At 46.3% G+C, this 16994-nt stretch overlaps 1 protein-coding gene across 1 annotated transcript; it reads left to right on the top strand.

Annotated features, from left to right (window-relative positions):
• Positions 1-9663: 9663 nt before the first annotated feature.
• On the top strand, positions 9664-16464 carry LOC308160620 (polymerase delta-interacting protein 3-like; the record flags this gene model as incomplete). The annotated part of the gene is made up of 9 exons (XM_080534564.1): positions 9664-9731; positions 12128-12246; positions 13128-13603; positions 13882-14019; positions 14253-14480; positions 14682-14759; positions 15101-15230; positions 16110-16176; positions 16284-16464. 9 exons carry the CDS (start codon positions 9664-9666, stop codon positions 16462-16464), a joined length of 1485 nt encoding a protein of 494 aa, XP_080390690.1.
• Positions 16465-16994: the final 530 nt, after the last annotated feature.

Here is a 16994-nt window from a genome sequence, read left to right as displayed (position 1 = left end):
AAACATATTTCAGCACCTTGCATCTCTAGTATGCCCATATAGTGTTATTTTGATATAATAGGTCTAATCATCAAAATCGTATCATGACAATTTTAAGATATAAGGGATACTATGTGTACTTAGCCTCATCGTGAAATGTTTAACTTAAATATATATATATATATATATATTGATAACGAAATGTAATTATAGTAGATATATGAAAACACCATGATCAAAATCACACTCATTTGTTACATTTAGGAATACAGTATGCAGAAAGTTCTTATATGAAATATAGTACTTCTCTGTGATAAGCACATCTAAAAGCAGCATTGTCTGCACCTTTCCCCTCACAACTTGTGAGTGGCTATGTGTTCACACCACATCTTGCACCCACCAGAATTGGTATTTAGGGATGTCTAAGTTATTTGAACTGTTGCCAGATGGGACAAAAATGTCTCCACAACACACTGACCCCTTGAATTTACGAGCTATGTTTGTCAGGGTTGGGCCAAATTCCTATTCAATTCCATCAATTCAGGAAGTGTTTTGAAACTCAAATTCAATTTCCAAAGCTTTTCTAGCTTTTCTGTTTAGTGTTTAGAGAAGAGACTTAGTGGGGCCTGCTGCAACAGGTAAATCATAATATCCCAGCAATAGCTTGCATTTATCTTACCATGGTGACCTACCCTTCCACTGTCGTTTGTTTATTTAGGATTGCCATCTAGTGTACATATGATGCATAACATCTTGAAGAGAGACAATAATACAGTTGTCAATAGCCATTCTGTAGACACCCTGAGTTCCCTCAAGAACAGGGGCCCATAAGTAAGTCACAACTCTGCCCACTCTCTCAGTACACTTTTGTTCTCAGTGCCTGGTAGATGTTTTGGGTCAGTCATTTTTGACAGATGTGATGTATTGCTCTGTTCTGTAAGTTAAACACACGTTGAGTTGATGCTATGATTGTGTGTAGGATTTGGCAACGAGGATGGCTCTCCCACCACCTCCCTTGTTCCTCGCATTGTCAGGCGAGCCTCCGATACCTTGAACTCGCTGGTTACAATACTTCAAAACTTAATTCATAGCTTTCGGGCTAACCAACGTGACCGCCGCTCGGATGAAGGCACTGTTGCAACACACTGTTGCTTGGGAACGGAGGGTCAGTGTGTGCTCAGGACGTTAGGGAACACCACCAAGATCACCTTTGACACAGCCGTAGGTCTTTTGAACAGCCACTTCTCTGCCCCAGAGAGTGCTCACCTGCGGCGATTTCTGTTCAGACAGCGACATCAGCTTCCCAGCAAGTCTCTGCACCAGTACGTGACTAACTTGAGGGGGCTAGAGATTCTGGGCCCCATGACAGAATATCATTTTGGGCCCCCCCCACCTAACCCACCCATCAACCTAAACCCAGTTGAAGTTGATGAACTATTGATGCACTGCAAGAAATCCAATGATGGACATCTTTTGTAAATGTAATTTAAAATTACAGTTAATACAGGAATCAACTGGCCGCAGTTCCTGCAGAGCTTCGGTCTACTACTACGGTATGCCGAAGCTCTGCAGGAACTGCGGCCAATTGGGCCATCTGGCAGCGGCCTGCAAGGCCGTGGTATGTAAAATCTGCCGCCAAGACCACCCGACGTCGGAGTGCACCACGACCAGACCTTGCAACCTGTGCGGGGGACAGGGGCATCTTTACCGTGACTGCCCAAGTTCCTATGCAAGTAGAGCCCGGGGCTATAAATCCAACCAACCACCACCCCAACCCCCACCCCCACCCCAACCCACACCCCCACCCCCACCCCAACCCACACCCCAACCCACACCCCCACCCCCACCCCAACCCACACCCCAACCCCCACCCCAACCCACACCCCAACCCACACCCAACATGGAGGAAGAGAAGGGAGAGACGGAGGAGGACCGGCGCTCGAGCGATGGGGGGGACGATCAGAGCTCGAGCGACGGAGAAGGAGAAGGAGAGGAACCAACCGTCCCAGCACCCCCTACAGACAACCTCAACACCCACCCCCTCCTAAACCCCATTGCCACCTCCACCCCCTGCAAAAACACCATGAAGGGGGAGCCGGCCTCTATTGAAATAGCCACCAGCAACACACTGCAGATCCACCTCCCCTCCCAATCAGACAGTGAAAATGACTGGAGCTTGGCTCAACCAAAACGGAAAAGACCACAAAAAAAGGCAATCCGGAAAAAAACAGACAAAAAGACTACTCCAGAACCCAAACCCCAACGCCATACAGGTAAGCCGGCTCCCCCCCCCAAACCCTCCTCCCCACCCTCTTCCTCTCTCCAGTCATCACATGCTCCTCACCCTGCACAGCCCACCAGCCACCCCCAGTCCAGGCTCACCGGACCGTACGGGCCACCGAAAATCACCTCATCAACAACACAGATGAGGGGGCCACCAGGCAGTCAGAGGGGAGACAACCCCCACACCATGAGCAGCCAAGGGGAGGTGCCACACTATCTGGCCCCCAACGACCCATTGGAGGGCCTCAACCTCATGTGCAATAGCTTAGCAAAAATTGGAAAAAACCAAATCCAAGAACCATGAGGATAACAATCTCATCTCTCAACACCAGAAGCCTCCGGCAACCAGACAAACGGGAGGTCGTCTACCAGTACATCACCCAACATCAGTCAGACATGTATATCCTCCAGGAGTGCGCCATCCCATTCAAGGAGATGGACGCCACCCTGGAGGAGGAATGGACACGGGGGGACTCTCTCTGGTCAGGCTCAAACATCGATAGAGCTGATGGGGTCGGCATTTTGGTGGCCAACCCTTTTCTGCAGACCAAAAAGGGGGAGGTTGTAGAGAGCGGGCGAATCCTGGTTCTGGACCTAGAGATCCAGGGTTCGCCGCTGAGGGTCATCAATGTGTACGGCCCAACCAACGTGGCCAAGAGAGTCTCCCTTTTCAAGAAACTTCGGTCTCTCCTCCTCATCCCCACACCAGTCCTAGTGGGGGGAGATTTCAACTGTGCCCTCCGGGATGAGGACCGCAGCAGGCCCAGGAGAGACCGATCCACTACAGAACTTCAGTCCATCATAGACGACTTCCAACTGGTAGACGCCGGTGGCACCTCCCCGCCGACACACACAAGGGTGAGTTCCTCCGGGAATTCTTCCTCCAGGATAGACATGTTCTTGCTCTCGCCAGGTCTGAGGATGGGAACCCTGACCAGCCAGGCGGCCCACTTCTCGGACCACAGGATGTTGACAGTGTCCCTGGAATGGGACGGCCAAACAAGAGCGGGTAGGGGTACCTGGAGGATGAATACATCGATCCTTCAGGACCCAACAGTGGTGCATTCCTTCTCCAGGCGCTACCTGGAGTGGAGGACCCTAAAAGAACTGTTCGACTCCCCGATAGAGTGGTGGGAGATGGTTAAGGCCAGGACAAAGGGCTACTTCGGGTCAGTCGGAAGGAGGAAAGCGGCAGAACAGAGGGCCAGGTTTCAACACCACAACGCGGCCCTCCAACGCCTGAGTCTCCTACAGCTGGGTGGTCTGGATGTGGCCCGAGAACTGGCCGAGACCAAACAACACCTTGCCACCCTCTACCGGGAGCAACAACAAAAGAAACAGTTCAGGGAAAAACTCCAGGGCCTGGAGGAGGAGGAGAAATGCACACGCCACTTCTTCCGCAAGGCACGGTCAAAACACAAGCCTATCCTGTCCCTATACGACACCAATGGGGACACCGTGTCAGACAGAGGCAACATCCCGGGGGTGGCAAGAGAGTTCTACGAGAGTCTCTACAACATCAAGACAACCGACGAGACTCTCATGGCCACCTTCCTGGATGGTCTGGACCGGGTCCCCGAGGGTGGTGAGAGTGAGAACCCAGAGCTGACCACGGAGGAGCTCACCCGGGCCGTGCACTCCTTGAATACACACAAGGCCCCTGGACCGGATGGGATCCCAGCAGAGTTCTACAAGACTCTCTGGGATCTCCTCAAGGAGGACTTGGCGGAGGTCTTCAAAGCCGTCTACAGGGAAGGGAGGCTTGGAGAGTCAATGAGACAGAGTACGGTCACACTGATCCCCAAGAAAGGGGACCTCAAGGACCTCCGGAACTGGCGCCCCATTAATCTCCTCCCAGTGGACTATAAAATCATGACAAAAGCCCTCACCCAACGGTTTCAAACCCTCCTCCCCTCAGTTATAGCCCCTGACCAAACCTGTAGCGTCCCCGGTAGGTCCATCAACGACAACCTGCTCCTGGTGAGAGACCTCATCCTGCACTCCCAGGAGCGGAGGTCCCCTTTAGGCCTTCTCAGCCTGGATCAGGAGAAGGCCTTTGACAGGGTTAGCCATGGTTTCCTGCGGAGGGTGCTGAGAGGCATGAACTTCCCCCAGCACCTGCTCAACTGGACCGAACTCTGCTACAACAACATCACGAGCAGAGTTCGGATCAACAACCAGTTGACAGACCCCTTCCCCATCAAAGCTGGAGTACGGCAGGGATGCCCCTTGGCCCCTCTACTGTACGTCATCTACCTGGAGCCGTTCCTACGGAAGATCAGGAGCTCCCCCAACATCATGGGCTACCCTCTACCAGGGGCCCGGGGGGAGAGGCTCAAGGTGGTGGCGTACATGGACGACATTACCATCGTCGGCACAGATAGTCGCTCCATTTCCACAGCAACGAAAGTGGTGGAGGACTACTGTGCAGCCACTGGCGCCCTGATCAATAGGGGTAAGTGTGAGCTGTTTCTGTCGCAGCACTGGCAGGAGAACCTGGCAACCTCCTTCCCTGTAAAGACGGAAAACATTAAGCTGCTGGGGATCACCTACCAGAAAGATGGAGGAGCCTCCGGCAGCTGGAAGGAGACCATCCGCCAGGTCCAAAAGAAGATCTGTGAGTGGAGTGCACGGCCTCTCACAATGACAGGCAAGATCCTGGTCCTGAAGGCTATTGTTCTTCCCATTCTCCTTTACCTGGGCAGGGTGTTTCCCCCAGACAGAGCAGTATCCAAAACCATCGAAAGGATCATGTTTACCTTTGTCTGGGGGAGCCAGATGGAAAAACTAAAACGCACCACCCTGTACAAAACAGTGGAGAATGGGGGGAAAGGGGTCCCAGACATCCTAAACATCATTAGGGCACAGGGACTCTCCAACCTCATCAACAACATCAACAACAAAGATAGGAAAGCCAGGTTCTTTGAAATATACTATGCCACACCCATCCTCCGGACACTCAGGGTGACCGCATCAATAAATCACACTGTGCCCTACAGCTGGGACCCCCCTCCAGTCTACAAGATATGGAGGGACTTTGCCTTCAATACAGGATTGTCCGCGGCTGGGCTGGCCTCATGGAAATACAAAGACATTATGACCTTCATAAGGTCGAAGGAAACCATTACTCACCCCAAGGCCAGCACAGCCGTGGACTCCAAACAGGTATGGAAAAACATTAATCATAAATGTACTAACAATAAACAAAAAGACATTGCCTGGATGGCTGCTCATGGTTGTCTCCCCACTAGGGAATTCTTGCATAGGCGGCACATCGCAACGACTGAGAAATGCCCCCACGGATGCACGGACACAGAACACATTAACCACCTGTTCTGTGAGTGCTCCGTGGCCAGGCGGGTCTGGGCCCTGTTTGTTCCCTCTGTCTCCCTAAACAGCCTGCTGACCCTGCCCCGCTTGACGGGCGAGAACATCCTGTATGGTCCTCCCGGGGGGTGCACAACCCCCCAACTACAACAACAGTGGAGGATCATCAGCGCCGTCAAGCAGGTACTCTGGGAGACGAGGAACATCAGGGTCTATCAGAAACAGAGCGTCCACCTGACAACCCTGAGGAGGAGAATCACCCTCTTCCTCAGGGACCATGCTATTGTTGACTTTAAAAATAACCCGGATCAAGCAAGAGCGGTGTGGGGGGTGGAGAGATGGAAGGACGTCATCCTCTAAACCGTCCCCCATGCCGCGCCGCATCGCCCAACCCCCCCCCACCCCGGGCCTACCTCACTACACCACCAGTTCCTGCACTATCACCTTCACCACCGTTCCAGCACAAGCCCTGGTCAGCAGTATCACCATCACAAGGACCAGGAGAGGAGCAGCGCACAACACCAACAGGGAAGTTTACTGCACCTTCCACCACCTACACATGTACACAGCACTGACCCACTTCCTACCCTCACCAGAATATCAACACACACAACCCACAGCCGAACCAGCCGTCTCTGCCAGCACCACCAGCACCAGGATGACCAACACCACTGGGTCACAGGGAAGTACTGATCACCCGCCTGACACCAAAATGCACACTACACAAACCATGCACACCTCCCTTCTCTCACTCCTGTATCTTTTCAGGCACATGTCATATCCAGCTCTGACACCTACCCAGGCTTCCAGACCCAGGAGCAGAGACCGGCGGGAACCACCACGTCACCCCAGCACCAACCCCAGGTTCCAACTCAGCGACCCCAAACCCCCTGTTCCGGGCCCCCCCCCCCAACTCCAGGCCCCCAGCTACAGGCCCAGTCCCCTACCCGCCAACCCCCAACCCCCAGCCCGGAACAAGCTGAGAAGAGCCAGGGAGCTTTTTCCCTGGATAAGCTGTGTACAGGTTTTTCGCCTCTGCTTGCCTGCCATGCGCCGAGCTCTCTGGGCCTCTCCTCGGGGGCCTCCGGTCGGCCTGCGTGCTCGATCTGCTCCGCCGCTGGGGCGCCTGGTCCGGCTAGCCTCGTGAAGGGCTACAGGAGTCTGAGCCTGGTGGGCTGGGCCGGATGCGCCGGTGGTGGGGCGGGTCGGGTGAGTCGAGTGGGAGGGAGGTGGGGGAGCCACGGCTTTGCACTGGTGGGCAAACTGGATAGTAGTCGCTCTACAACTAGAGGGCTGCAGGGGAATTTTTTTCCCGGATGCACAGCGAACAGGTTTTTTACCCCTGCCTCCTACCGACACTGGAACCTGGACACTGAACACTGAACACTGAACATTACACTACACTGGACAATACACTGAACACTGAGCACTTTAGTTAGTTTAATGTTGGTTGTTGTTGAATGAAATGTCTTAAATGTCTGATTGTTTGATTAATTGATTGTATACACGTTGTTGCGTTTTTATAAAAACCAATAAAAAACACCTAATACAGGAATCAACAATTCAGCAAAGAAATCTCAACATTCTTTAACTTATTAAATTAAGACTTGAACAACACAAGGACTAAAGTATAATTAAATGAAGATTTGAACCCAATTATAAAAGTATAAATCACACAAAAAGTAAAGTCTAAAAAAATGAAAAAAATTGTGTCTTATACAAGAGGGAGCAACACAGACATGGTGCCAGCGAAATGTAATGTGAAATGGGAGAAATGTCATTTTTACACTGCGGCAGTACTGTGGAATAGTATACCTGGAGAGCTAAAACCTATATCTAGAGTAATGCACAACGATTCAAGATAGGAGTAAAGAGATCAAATCAAATCTAAACGCTGGGCCTTCTTAGTAGCAAAATCTTTAATAAGATCCTTGAAATCTAGTGATAAAGCCAACTTGCTGTGCTGCTGTCATTGTCCTTTGTTACTTCTTGCTCTTCTTCTTCTGCCTCTTTACCTCTGCTCTCCTCTCTGGCTGCCTGGCTTGAAGAGGGCCCTGGCATGGAGTATCCATAGGTACATAATTAATAATGTCCTATAATAGTATTAACATAGTAATACATACATTACACCAGATTAGCTAACTTAAATGTTATCTAGCTAGCTAACAATATTATTAAGATGCCAGTGGTCAATGTTATTGCAATTACTGGAAGAACTATTAACTAAATATGAATATTAGCTAAAGTTGTATTCAATGCTTGCATGGTAATGCAGCATACATTAAAATATTCAAAATCTTAATGTTAACCCCAAAATCCTACTGCTCACTTCCTTCTCCTTCAACTGGGAGGTGGGTTGAGGGAAGGAGTCCTGATCCTGGAGCTGCATCTGTGCATGACGTGATTAGCATGGAACATTATACTAGTTAGCTAGCTAGCTATAGCAAGAGTGCATAGCTGCTGGATACAAATTCACTGAGCTCTAATAATCTATATTTGGACCAAAATTGCCCTCATCTCATACATTTAACTGAAATTATACTGACAGTGCACTGTAAGTTAACTTTACTTGAAGTTAATGTTAATTAGCTATAGCGAGCTAACTAGATCATCCACGCAGTGATTAGATCACTAAACCACTGTTGTCTAGATAGCCTACATGTTATGGGCCCCAAAAGAAGGTCTGTGAATGAATACCCTTCTTCTTCTTTTTTTTTTACTTTGTGACTAGCTGTCGCACTTTTTTGTCACTCTCCTCGTTCTTTATTTTTACTTTTCTCTTTTGAGACCCTGACTTTGGCTTTGGCTTTCACAACATCGTCTCTCTCCTTGTCAGACTATTTGCGGTAACGTTCCTCTAGTCTAGCAGCTCGCGCGCGGTGGACTGAACCATGCAATGAATAAATAGAGGGGTAAATAATAAGGCTCAATTTTGTTAAACATAGAGGAAAAAAACTCCAGTTTGTTTCTTTTGTGACTTTTTTTAATACATAGAATTATCATTTGAAGTAGGCTACATTAACGTCCTTATGATAATAATAATAATAATAATATTTATAAATATAATGTATTTTAAAAAAAAGATTCTCATGGGCCCCTGTCAGTGCTGGGCGCTTAGAATCGTCCTAACTTACCACCCCCTAGCGGCGCCCCTGTATGTGCAGTATAACTTATGTTCAGTCACATCTATCCCTGCGTTGTCATATCACGAGCCCGGTATCAACAAGCCAGGTAAGATAAAACGATAAATATCTCTCACAGAGATCATTCTTACAACACAGAGTAATGTTATATATTAGCTCCTTAACTTCACTCATACAGTAAATGAATGAACTTAACTCATACAGTAATTGAGTCTGCACAGCGCCACCTGCTAGCTACCTATTGAGTAGGATAGCGAGCTAATTAGTTTAGCCAAAACTGCACGTGCGCTTTTTTTTTTTCTTCCACCATACTTCAACCACAGATGTCGTTCGGGATGCCAGCAGCATTTTAATGTGAGGGAGACATTTGCAGATCATCATACACACGGTTCTAGTGTTGTTGTATCAGAAAATGTTTTTATGAAAAAATCCACGAAAGCATCTCATAAGATGCCAGTCCAGTGCAGTACCAACTACAATGCTAGGTCTTAACACGGACTACCATCACAATGGCCGACCGTTCAGATGTATCCTTAGCCTTTACTTTAGTTTACGAATGGCATCTATTTCTAACAACTGATGCATGTGTTAAATGAATTCCCATGCACTCTGTGTTCACTGCAGGTACTAATCATGGTGTCTTGGTATTCAAAGTACGAATACTTGTTATGATACAGTGATTTTGTGCCAATAGACAAAGAATTTCCTTATTACTAAAGCCAATTCCAAAGTATAACTCGATAAGAGAATTCATGTCATCCATTTTAACCAGTAGGAACATTCCATTCTGACTTTTTATCTCAGAAATTCTGACTTTAATCTCAGAAATTCTGACGTTTTATCTCAGAAATTCTGACTTCGAAATGCTTTCGATATTTGCAGAGCGTTTGCCCTTGTCGGCCACCGTACGTCTTGCTAGTCAGTCAAGAAGATGGAAGACATTTCTTTGGACGAAGTGATACGCCGACGCGGTTTTAACACAAAAGGACCCGTTCAAAGGTATTCAATTAGTAATATCTTAGTTACCGTGTATTCTATTAAGCTTATGCTGTATTTGAGTGCGAACTGTGAGATTGAACCAAACAAGAAAATACATATTCCCAGGGCTGTTTCACCAAAAGTGAGTGAGATTTTTTGGCGGTGGTTTTCGGTGACCCAAAACTCCCGCCCAATTATTTGTGCTAGTTTCCTGAAATTTTACATGTTGTTCATAATAAACCAGCACAAGAAATGAAAATAATTAACGTTTTATAAAACAATAAACAAATTCAGACAATATATCATATTTATGAAATCTTAATAAACAAATACAGTAGGGCTGGGATGACGCAGCGACGTAATTGACTACGTCAATACGTCGACTTGCGTAATGTGCGTCGGTGCATCGCAAATAAACAACATGGCTGCGACCAGTGGTCATGGAGGAGGCTACTAGCTAATGTTACACAAGCAATGTAGCTCACCACAGTTTGTATGTCTTGTCTTCTGGTGTTAGTAACGTTAGCTATGTAGCTGGCTAGCTACGGTAGCCTATTGTCATTGTGGTGATCGCACCTACGTTATCTAGCTCGTAGCTCGCATGCTACGTTAGCATCAATTTAGCTAATCATAACATAGCAGCATTTCTAACTGCAATAGCGGCACTGCGCCGACGTGGTGGCGGGGGCGCTGTTTCGCAAATAAGTTAGCTTTCGTTTTTGCTAGCGAAATAGCTGATAGTATGTTGACTGCTCAAGGAGAATACATATTTGAAAGTACAGAATGCCTGAGCGCCTTATATTGCATTATATTATATTTTGAATGGTCATCTGGTGCCTGAATATTGTGTTTTCCTTTACATAAATAATGACATTTCCACCATAAATTGATGCAGAAAGGGCACAAATTGGTGCATATCAATTAACCAGAATGCAAGAAATTAAGTGTTTGATGTTTAAGGACCCCCAGACAGCCCTGCTTCATGGGCCCCCCCCCAATGTCAAACACCACTGGTACCACCTCCGCCTCATTTTGAGCCAGGAAAAACCCTGATGGCCATGTTGGCATTCAAGTTGGCTAAACATAGCAGTGATTGGGCCTGTGTCTGGGGCTGTTTGACAGAGGCAGTTACAGTAGTAGTAGTAGTAGCAGGTCGCCGAATTAAAGGTGTCTGTGTTTAATTGCAGGCCCACAGACAGCCCCCATACATCAGCTGCTCATTTAAAGGGGCGGCCGTCTGAGTAATCTGCATGTCACACGCTGCTTTGTTTTATAAGAGCAGCAGCTATTACCCAGAGTGCTTTATAAAGACACTGTTAAACAGAGAGACAATACAGCCATTATTTTGGGGGAAATTAAGTGATACATTAATCGAACAGTAAAAAAAATAATCGTTAGACTAAATAATCGCTAGATTAATCGTTAGAAAAATAGTCGTTTGGGACAGCCCTAAAATACAGTAGCCTACAGACTCTAAAAGAAAATTGGGCCCCATCAACAGGACTCAGCCCCTTGGTCAGCAGCAGAAAGACCCTTGGTCATCATCTTATATACAGTGCATTGCTCATAGATGGCTATCATGTTATACAGTACATACCAGGGTTTTTCCTGGGTCAGGATGAGGGCTCGGTGGTTGATCGCCCACATTTTTTTTGAGGGACCCCCAATTGTTGTATTTGTATTGTAAATTGTAATTATTATGAATTATTGTTATTATTATTAATGTACCTGGTTATGTTACAGTAGAGAAACAAAAAACTGTTACCAAAACTGAGTCTTTACTAGCTAAGATTGGCAAAAGATTTGCATGGTGCAACCGAAATTAGTAAACAACTAGTTTGAAACTAGCTAGTTACAACTAGGGGTTTAGTAACTACTAAATGCCTGCATTTAGTAATGACTTACGCCATATTGGTGCAACCCAGTCCAGTAGGCTACCAGATACGATGTTGTAATGTATGCACATATTTTGCTACCACGGTTGCCAGACGGAATTGACAATGTCCAGCCCAACCGGTCTAAAAGCTGCCGAATCCACCCGTCCAGTACCAAAAGTAGCCCAATCTGGCAACACTGCTTGCTACGTTCTTGCAGCTCGCGTGAACACAGGTTCTTCCATCAGCGCTCGCCTGCCGCTTCGATTGCAGACTCAAGTTACTGCGCGTGCAGAAAGATGCCACGAAACTCATGTCCGGTAGCTTTCTTTCAAGGAATTTCAAAAATAAAAGTCCCATAAAACAATTGTTATTTCTCGCCGTGAGAAATAGAGATGCGGCGTGAGAGCGTGAGAACTGGTTGAAATGCGTGAGTCTCACGGCGATTGCATGAGACTTGGCAGCTCTGTGTTTGTTACGTTGGGGAGAACACATGTATACCCTGAACAACCAATACTACCCCACTCCACTCTTCTCTTTCAGGCCTATGTTTGGTAGGGGTGCAGGAGGGGTCGGGAGGAAGTTTGATGCCCGACAGAAAATTGGGATGACTGATGTCCGACAGCGACTTGGTGGTGGAGGAATTGGTGGGCTTGGAACAGGTAACAAGCAAATTAGACATGGCATTTCAAACAGCTGTACATATGTATGTGATGTTAATGGGAGAAACTAAGTTTGCATGGTTATTTCATTGTAATTTTGGAGCAAGCCACAAGCTCTTGGATCAGTTTTGCTTTGACCCAGGACTTTGTGGTGTGGCTACCTGCACTGGAGGTTCATGGGTTTATTGCAGAGTAAAAAAAAAAGTTTCACAGAAGATAAAAGTTAGCCTTTTACTAAATAAAGACAAAAAAAAACCTGAGTGAAGTTACAATTGTTTAATCCCAAGATGCATCAGCTGAATACACAAACAATGAGAGCTGAACGCAGCTCTCCTAATGTACTCCCATGAAAACACCACCCCACCCCAAGGCGGTGTCAAGATAAACTCTTGAAAGACACATGTGTCAATACAATATAATGAGTGGTACAATATAATGAGCGGAACACATTTTCTTTGTCTGAGAGAACACCAGCAAAGCTCTACTCCCCAATCTTATATTCTGAGACAGTGCTCCGCAAAGCCTTGAGAAAATCAAGAAGACTTGGTTTCTCAATACCTGTTACACAGTTTCTATGTGGTCTATCAAGCCTGTTGCACAGTTTTTGAATATGAAGAACCTAATATTGAAATTATTACTACTTGATGGACAGATTTCATGTCAAGTCAATGGAGGACATGAAAAAACCCATTGCTTAGGCATATCTGGATGGGTTGCTCTTTAAAGAACGTTGCAGCAGCATCCTCTGTTTCTGTTGCATATTATACTGTTAGATACTGTTACCACAGTCACAAACCTTTACTTATGAACATCTATTATCAACCTATTATCCCTCATAATCACAATCCCTCATAGTCATGCTCTCTTTTCCCCCCCAACAGCGTTTCAGGGGATGGATGCCAGGGAGAAGATCGGCCAGAAGGACGCTCGCTTCAAAATCCGTGGAGGAGGAGCAGCGGCAGCTTCCGGTGGGGTCCAGGACGCCCGCCAGATGATCAATTCTCGCAAACAGGGACATAATAATCTGTTTAATGTGGCCCCACAGACCATACAGCAACAACCAGCGGCACACCTACAGACACACGTGCAGCAGATACAGGTGCACGCCAACATCAACATTTCCAGTGTGAATGCAAGGCAGTTCACCCCCAATCTACAAGGACTGAACATTATGCTTGGGGGCATCCCCAAGAGGATGATGGTGGATGCTCGTGATAGGCTGAGCCTCAAGAGGAGCATCGGAGGCACACAGACCCAAGGAATGGGAGGAATGGGAGGAATGGGAGGAATGGGAGAACTGGGAGGACTGGGGGGACTAGGAGCCATACCACCTATGAAGATCACTAAAACCATCCAGGTGAGATGAGGCTGGCAATTGGCTTTGAATTTAAATGGATAGTCACTACAGGTCCGGCATCTGGGCTTAGCTGAATACGAGTTTGATGGCTGAATTAGACCCTTATGCTTCAGGATATGATGTAGTTTAATGGAAAGGTTTATCAGAAGTACAATTTAATTCAGGAGTGGTCAAATTGAGTTAATAATGAGTCTCTACATTTATTTATTTAAGTAACATTTATCAAATGTTTCTGTTATGTTTACCTTTCTCTAAACCCCAATAATTTCCTTCAACAGCAGAGGCCAGTAGGGATGTCAAGTGGCATCCGTATTAACATGCCAAACAGGGGCGGCCAACTTGGCGACGATGATGACGATGACATACCTAGTAACCAGATGAAGACGACCACTGGCAGCAATATGCTGCAGTCACGGGTGAGCAGGCAATCCTATAGTCTTATGTTGGACTACATCACTCTGTCTTGCCCTTTCCCTGTTACTTACTCTATTACGTCTCTCTTACATCTCTATATTATACTCTCTGATTCAAACTCTAGTTTCTTAGACACAGATTATGACCAAATGCAGATTCTCCGTGCACTGACTGTCTCAGTGGCTCACTGCCAGCACCCGTCATCAATCACTCTTCTTCCCTGTGTTCCCAACAGCCTGGCACTATGGGTTCCTCTTTCTCCATGTCGGGCCCCATCACTAAAGTGGTAAAAAACGACGCGTACACGGCACCCCGTCCACCAGTGCCCGTGGCGCCCACCAGACCCAACCCGAGTGCAGGGCCTGCCCGCTCCTCAGCGTCCACATTACAGCCTGTGTCCATGACCCTCCAGCAGTCAGGACCCACAGGGGGGGATGCCAACCCACCGCCTGCTCCAACTCAGGTGAGTCTACACGCATCCCTTCACCAAGTCAAATACTGAGTCTTTATTGCGATAATGGGCACAAGCTTAATACTGCTTTTAGGCTTTCTTTTTACGGCTTATTTCATTTGTGTGTATATAGTAGGCTCATTTTGTGATGTCTCATTTTGCATTCTTTGTGTGTACTGTGATTATGTATTGTGTTGATGCTCCCTTTTCCAGCCCACATTTAGTCCTCTGGAGGGAACCAAAATAACAGTTAACAACCTGCATCCTCGTGTCACTGAGGAGTTCATAGTGGTGAGTACCACACACAAAGTATTCATATTAACCATTTAGCAGACGCTTTTATCCAAAGCGATTTACAATTAGAGATTACAGGGACCGTCTGCCTGGAGTAACTTAGGGCTAAGTGCCTTACTCAAGGGTGGGATTTGAAGTCATGACCTTCTGATCACCAGTCCAACTCACTATCCACTAGGCCACCACTATCCGTAAATACAAAACACACACTGCACCTGTCTTACGTTTTAGATTCAGACATCTCTGCATGACCAGATGCGGTCTTACTTATGACGCAAGCGTGATTCATTCTGCAAACTGACCTTTTTCTGTTTGTGTTTGCGTGTTTCTGTCCACAGGAGCTGTTCTGTGTGTGCGGTGCCTTGAAGCGAGCCCGTCTGGTGAAGGTGGGGGTGGCTGAGGTGGTGTTTGTAAAGAAGGAGGACGCTGTGAGCGCCTACAGGAAATACAACAACCGCTGCCTGAATGGTAATGGCCTGCCTGCAGAAAGGGCAAAGATAATTTATCCGTAATAGGGTTTATTTTGTGCACTAAGCTCTATTAGGCATGCAAGTGATGATGAGGTGGATGTTGGAGGGCAACATTTTTTTTCTCCCTTTATTTTTCTTTCAAATGAAAATTGTTTTCTTTTCTTTTGATTTGTATTGTTAAGTGGAGTTATATATAGAACAATTAACTGTTAATTTGGGCACTTTCTGAGTGCAAATGGAGTAGGGGTGCAACGGTTCTCGGTTTTATATTGAACCGTACGGTTCGCCGTCCACGGTTCAATATGCACTAATGAATGTCAGTTTTTCGGTTTATGCTGCGTTCCATTGAAAGTTGGAGGTCGAGTTTGTCTGGAGTGCAGTTGCTTCTTGTTCATGGCGAGCGGAGTTGAGAACATGGCAACAGTTTGAGGAAGCCCCGGATTGCTACAAATCTGCGTTGTGGGGTCATTTTGGTTTTTGCTCCATGCGTGTCGTATATGCGCATAATGCGCATTTGGTCAACCTGTCAAGCCTAAAAGCCACTTTTACATTTGAAAGTGTTTATTTATTTATTTTACATTTGAAAGTGTTTTTTGTTTATATATATATATTTATATTTTTTATATTATACTTTATATTATGATATACCAGTCATATTCTGGAATGTCTGAATGTTAAAGTTCCATAAGTAACTTAAGTTTATTTAAGTAACAAATTTAAGTAACAGTTTGTATATAAATAGTACCATTTTCTTTCTCCTTACGCAATAAAACACGCACTGAAACCATGACCCAAAAACCGAGGTTCATACCAAACCGTGGGGCAACTGAACCGTTGCACCCTTAAAATGGAGTGTCTAAAACCTTCTCTTTCCTAGGCCAACCTATGAAGTGCAATCTCCACATGCAAGGAAATGTCATCACTTCAGACCAGCCGATTCTTTTGTAAGTGTGTCTGTGCTTCATTTTAACGGCTTTTCCTTACATTTGCTCAGGTTGTATATTGTATGTCACATGAAATCTCACATGGATTTCTTCCACTTGTTCCACAGGAGGCTCAGTGACACGCCAGGCAGTGGCAGTGGAAGTAAAGATGGTCTGCCCCTCTCCTTGTCTCGCCCCGGGGGTCGTCCCGCCTCCTCTCAGCCCACGCCGGAGGTGGACCCCCAGACCATCCTCAAGGCCCTGTTCACCACTGAGTCACAGGCTACAGCCTTCCACGTCAAGATATAATGAAGTGATACACATTTACATGCACTCAGATACATGACACGTAACACGTATACTCAATATTCACACATTTCACTCTAGTCTTTGACAGAGTATACACTGGCAGGCACAGATAACATGAAACCATGTAACTTGTGTATGTTTTACAGATAAACAACAATTTGGAACTTGATTAATGAACATACTTATCAACGTTTTTAGAAAACAGAAACCTTGTTGTCAATGCATAAGTCACGCATGTGTCTCGGAATGGATCAACTTGAGGCAATCTGTTCATTTGTTTTAATCAAATTTGATGGGGGATACCATTTAGAAACAGGACATGGGATTTTTGTGTCACATGGTTCGCTTTTATTGTTGAAATAGTTCACATTGAACCCCTTGGAATCTTGAGATTTATTTTTTCTGGTTGGAATTTTTACCTGCAAACAGAACCTCACGATGATTGAAATGTTCACACCGTTGAAGATACTTGTACAGTTAACCACGGGCAACAACATTTAGTGTAAGACCGGTGGTATTGGATGTAATAA

The sequence above is a fragment of the Nansenia antarctica genome (genome assembly GCF_963989245.1).
Source record: "Nansenia antarctica genome assembly, chromosome: 6".
Lineage (NCBI taxonomy): Eukaryota > Metazoa > Chordata > Actinopteri > Argentiniformes > Microstomatidae > Nansenia > Nansenia antarctica.
Note: the sequence above shows the minus strand (reverse complement) of the source record. Positions and strands in the feature narration are given on the sequence as shown.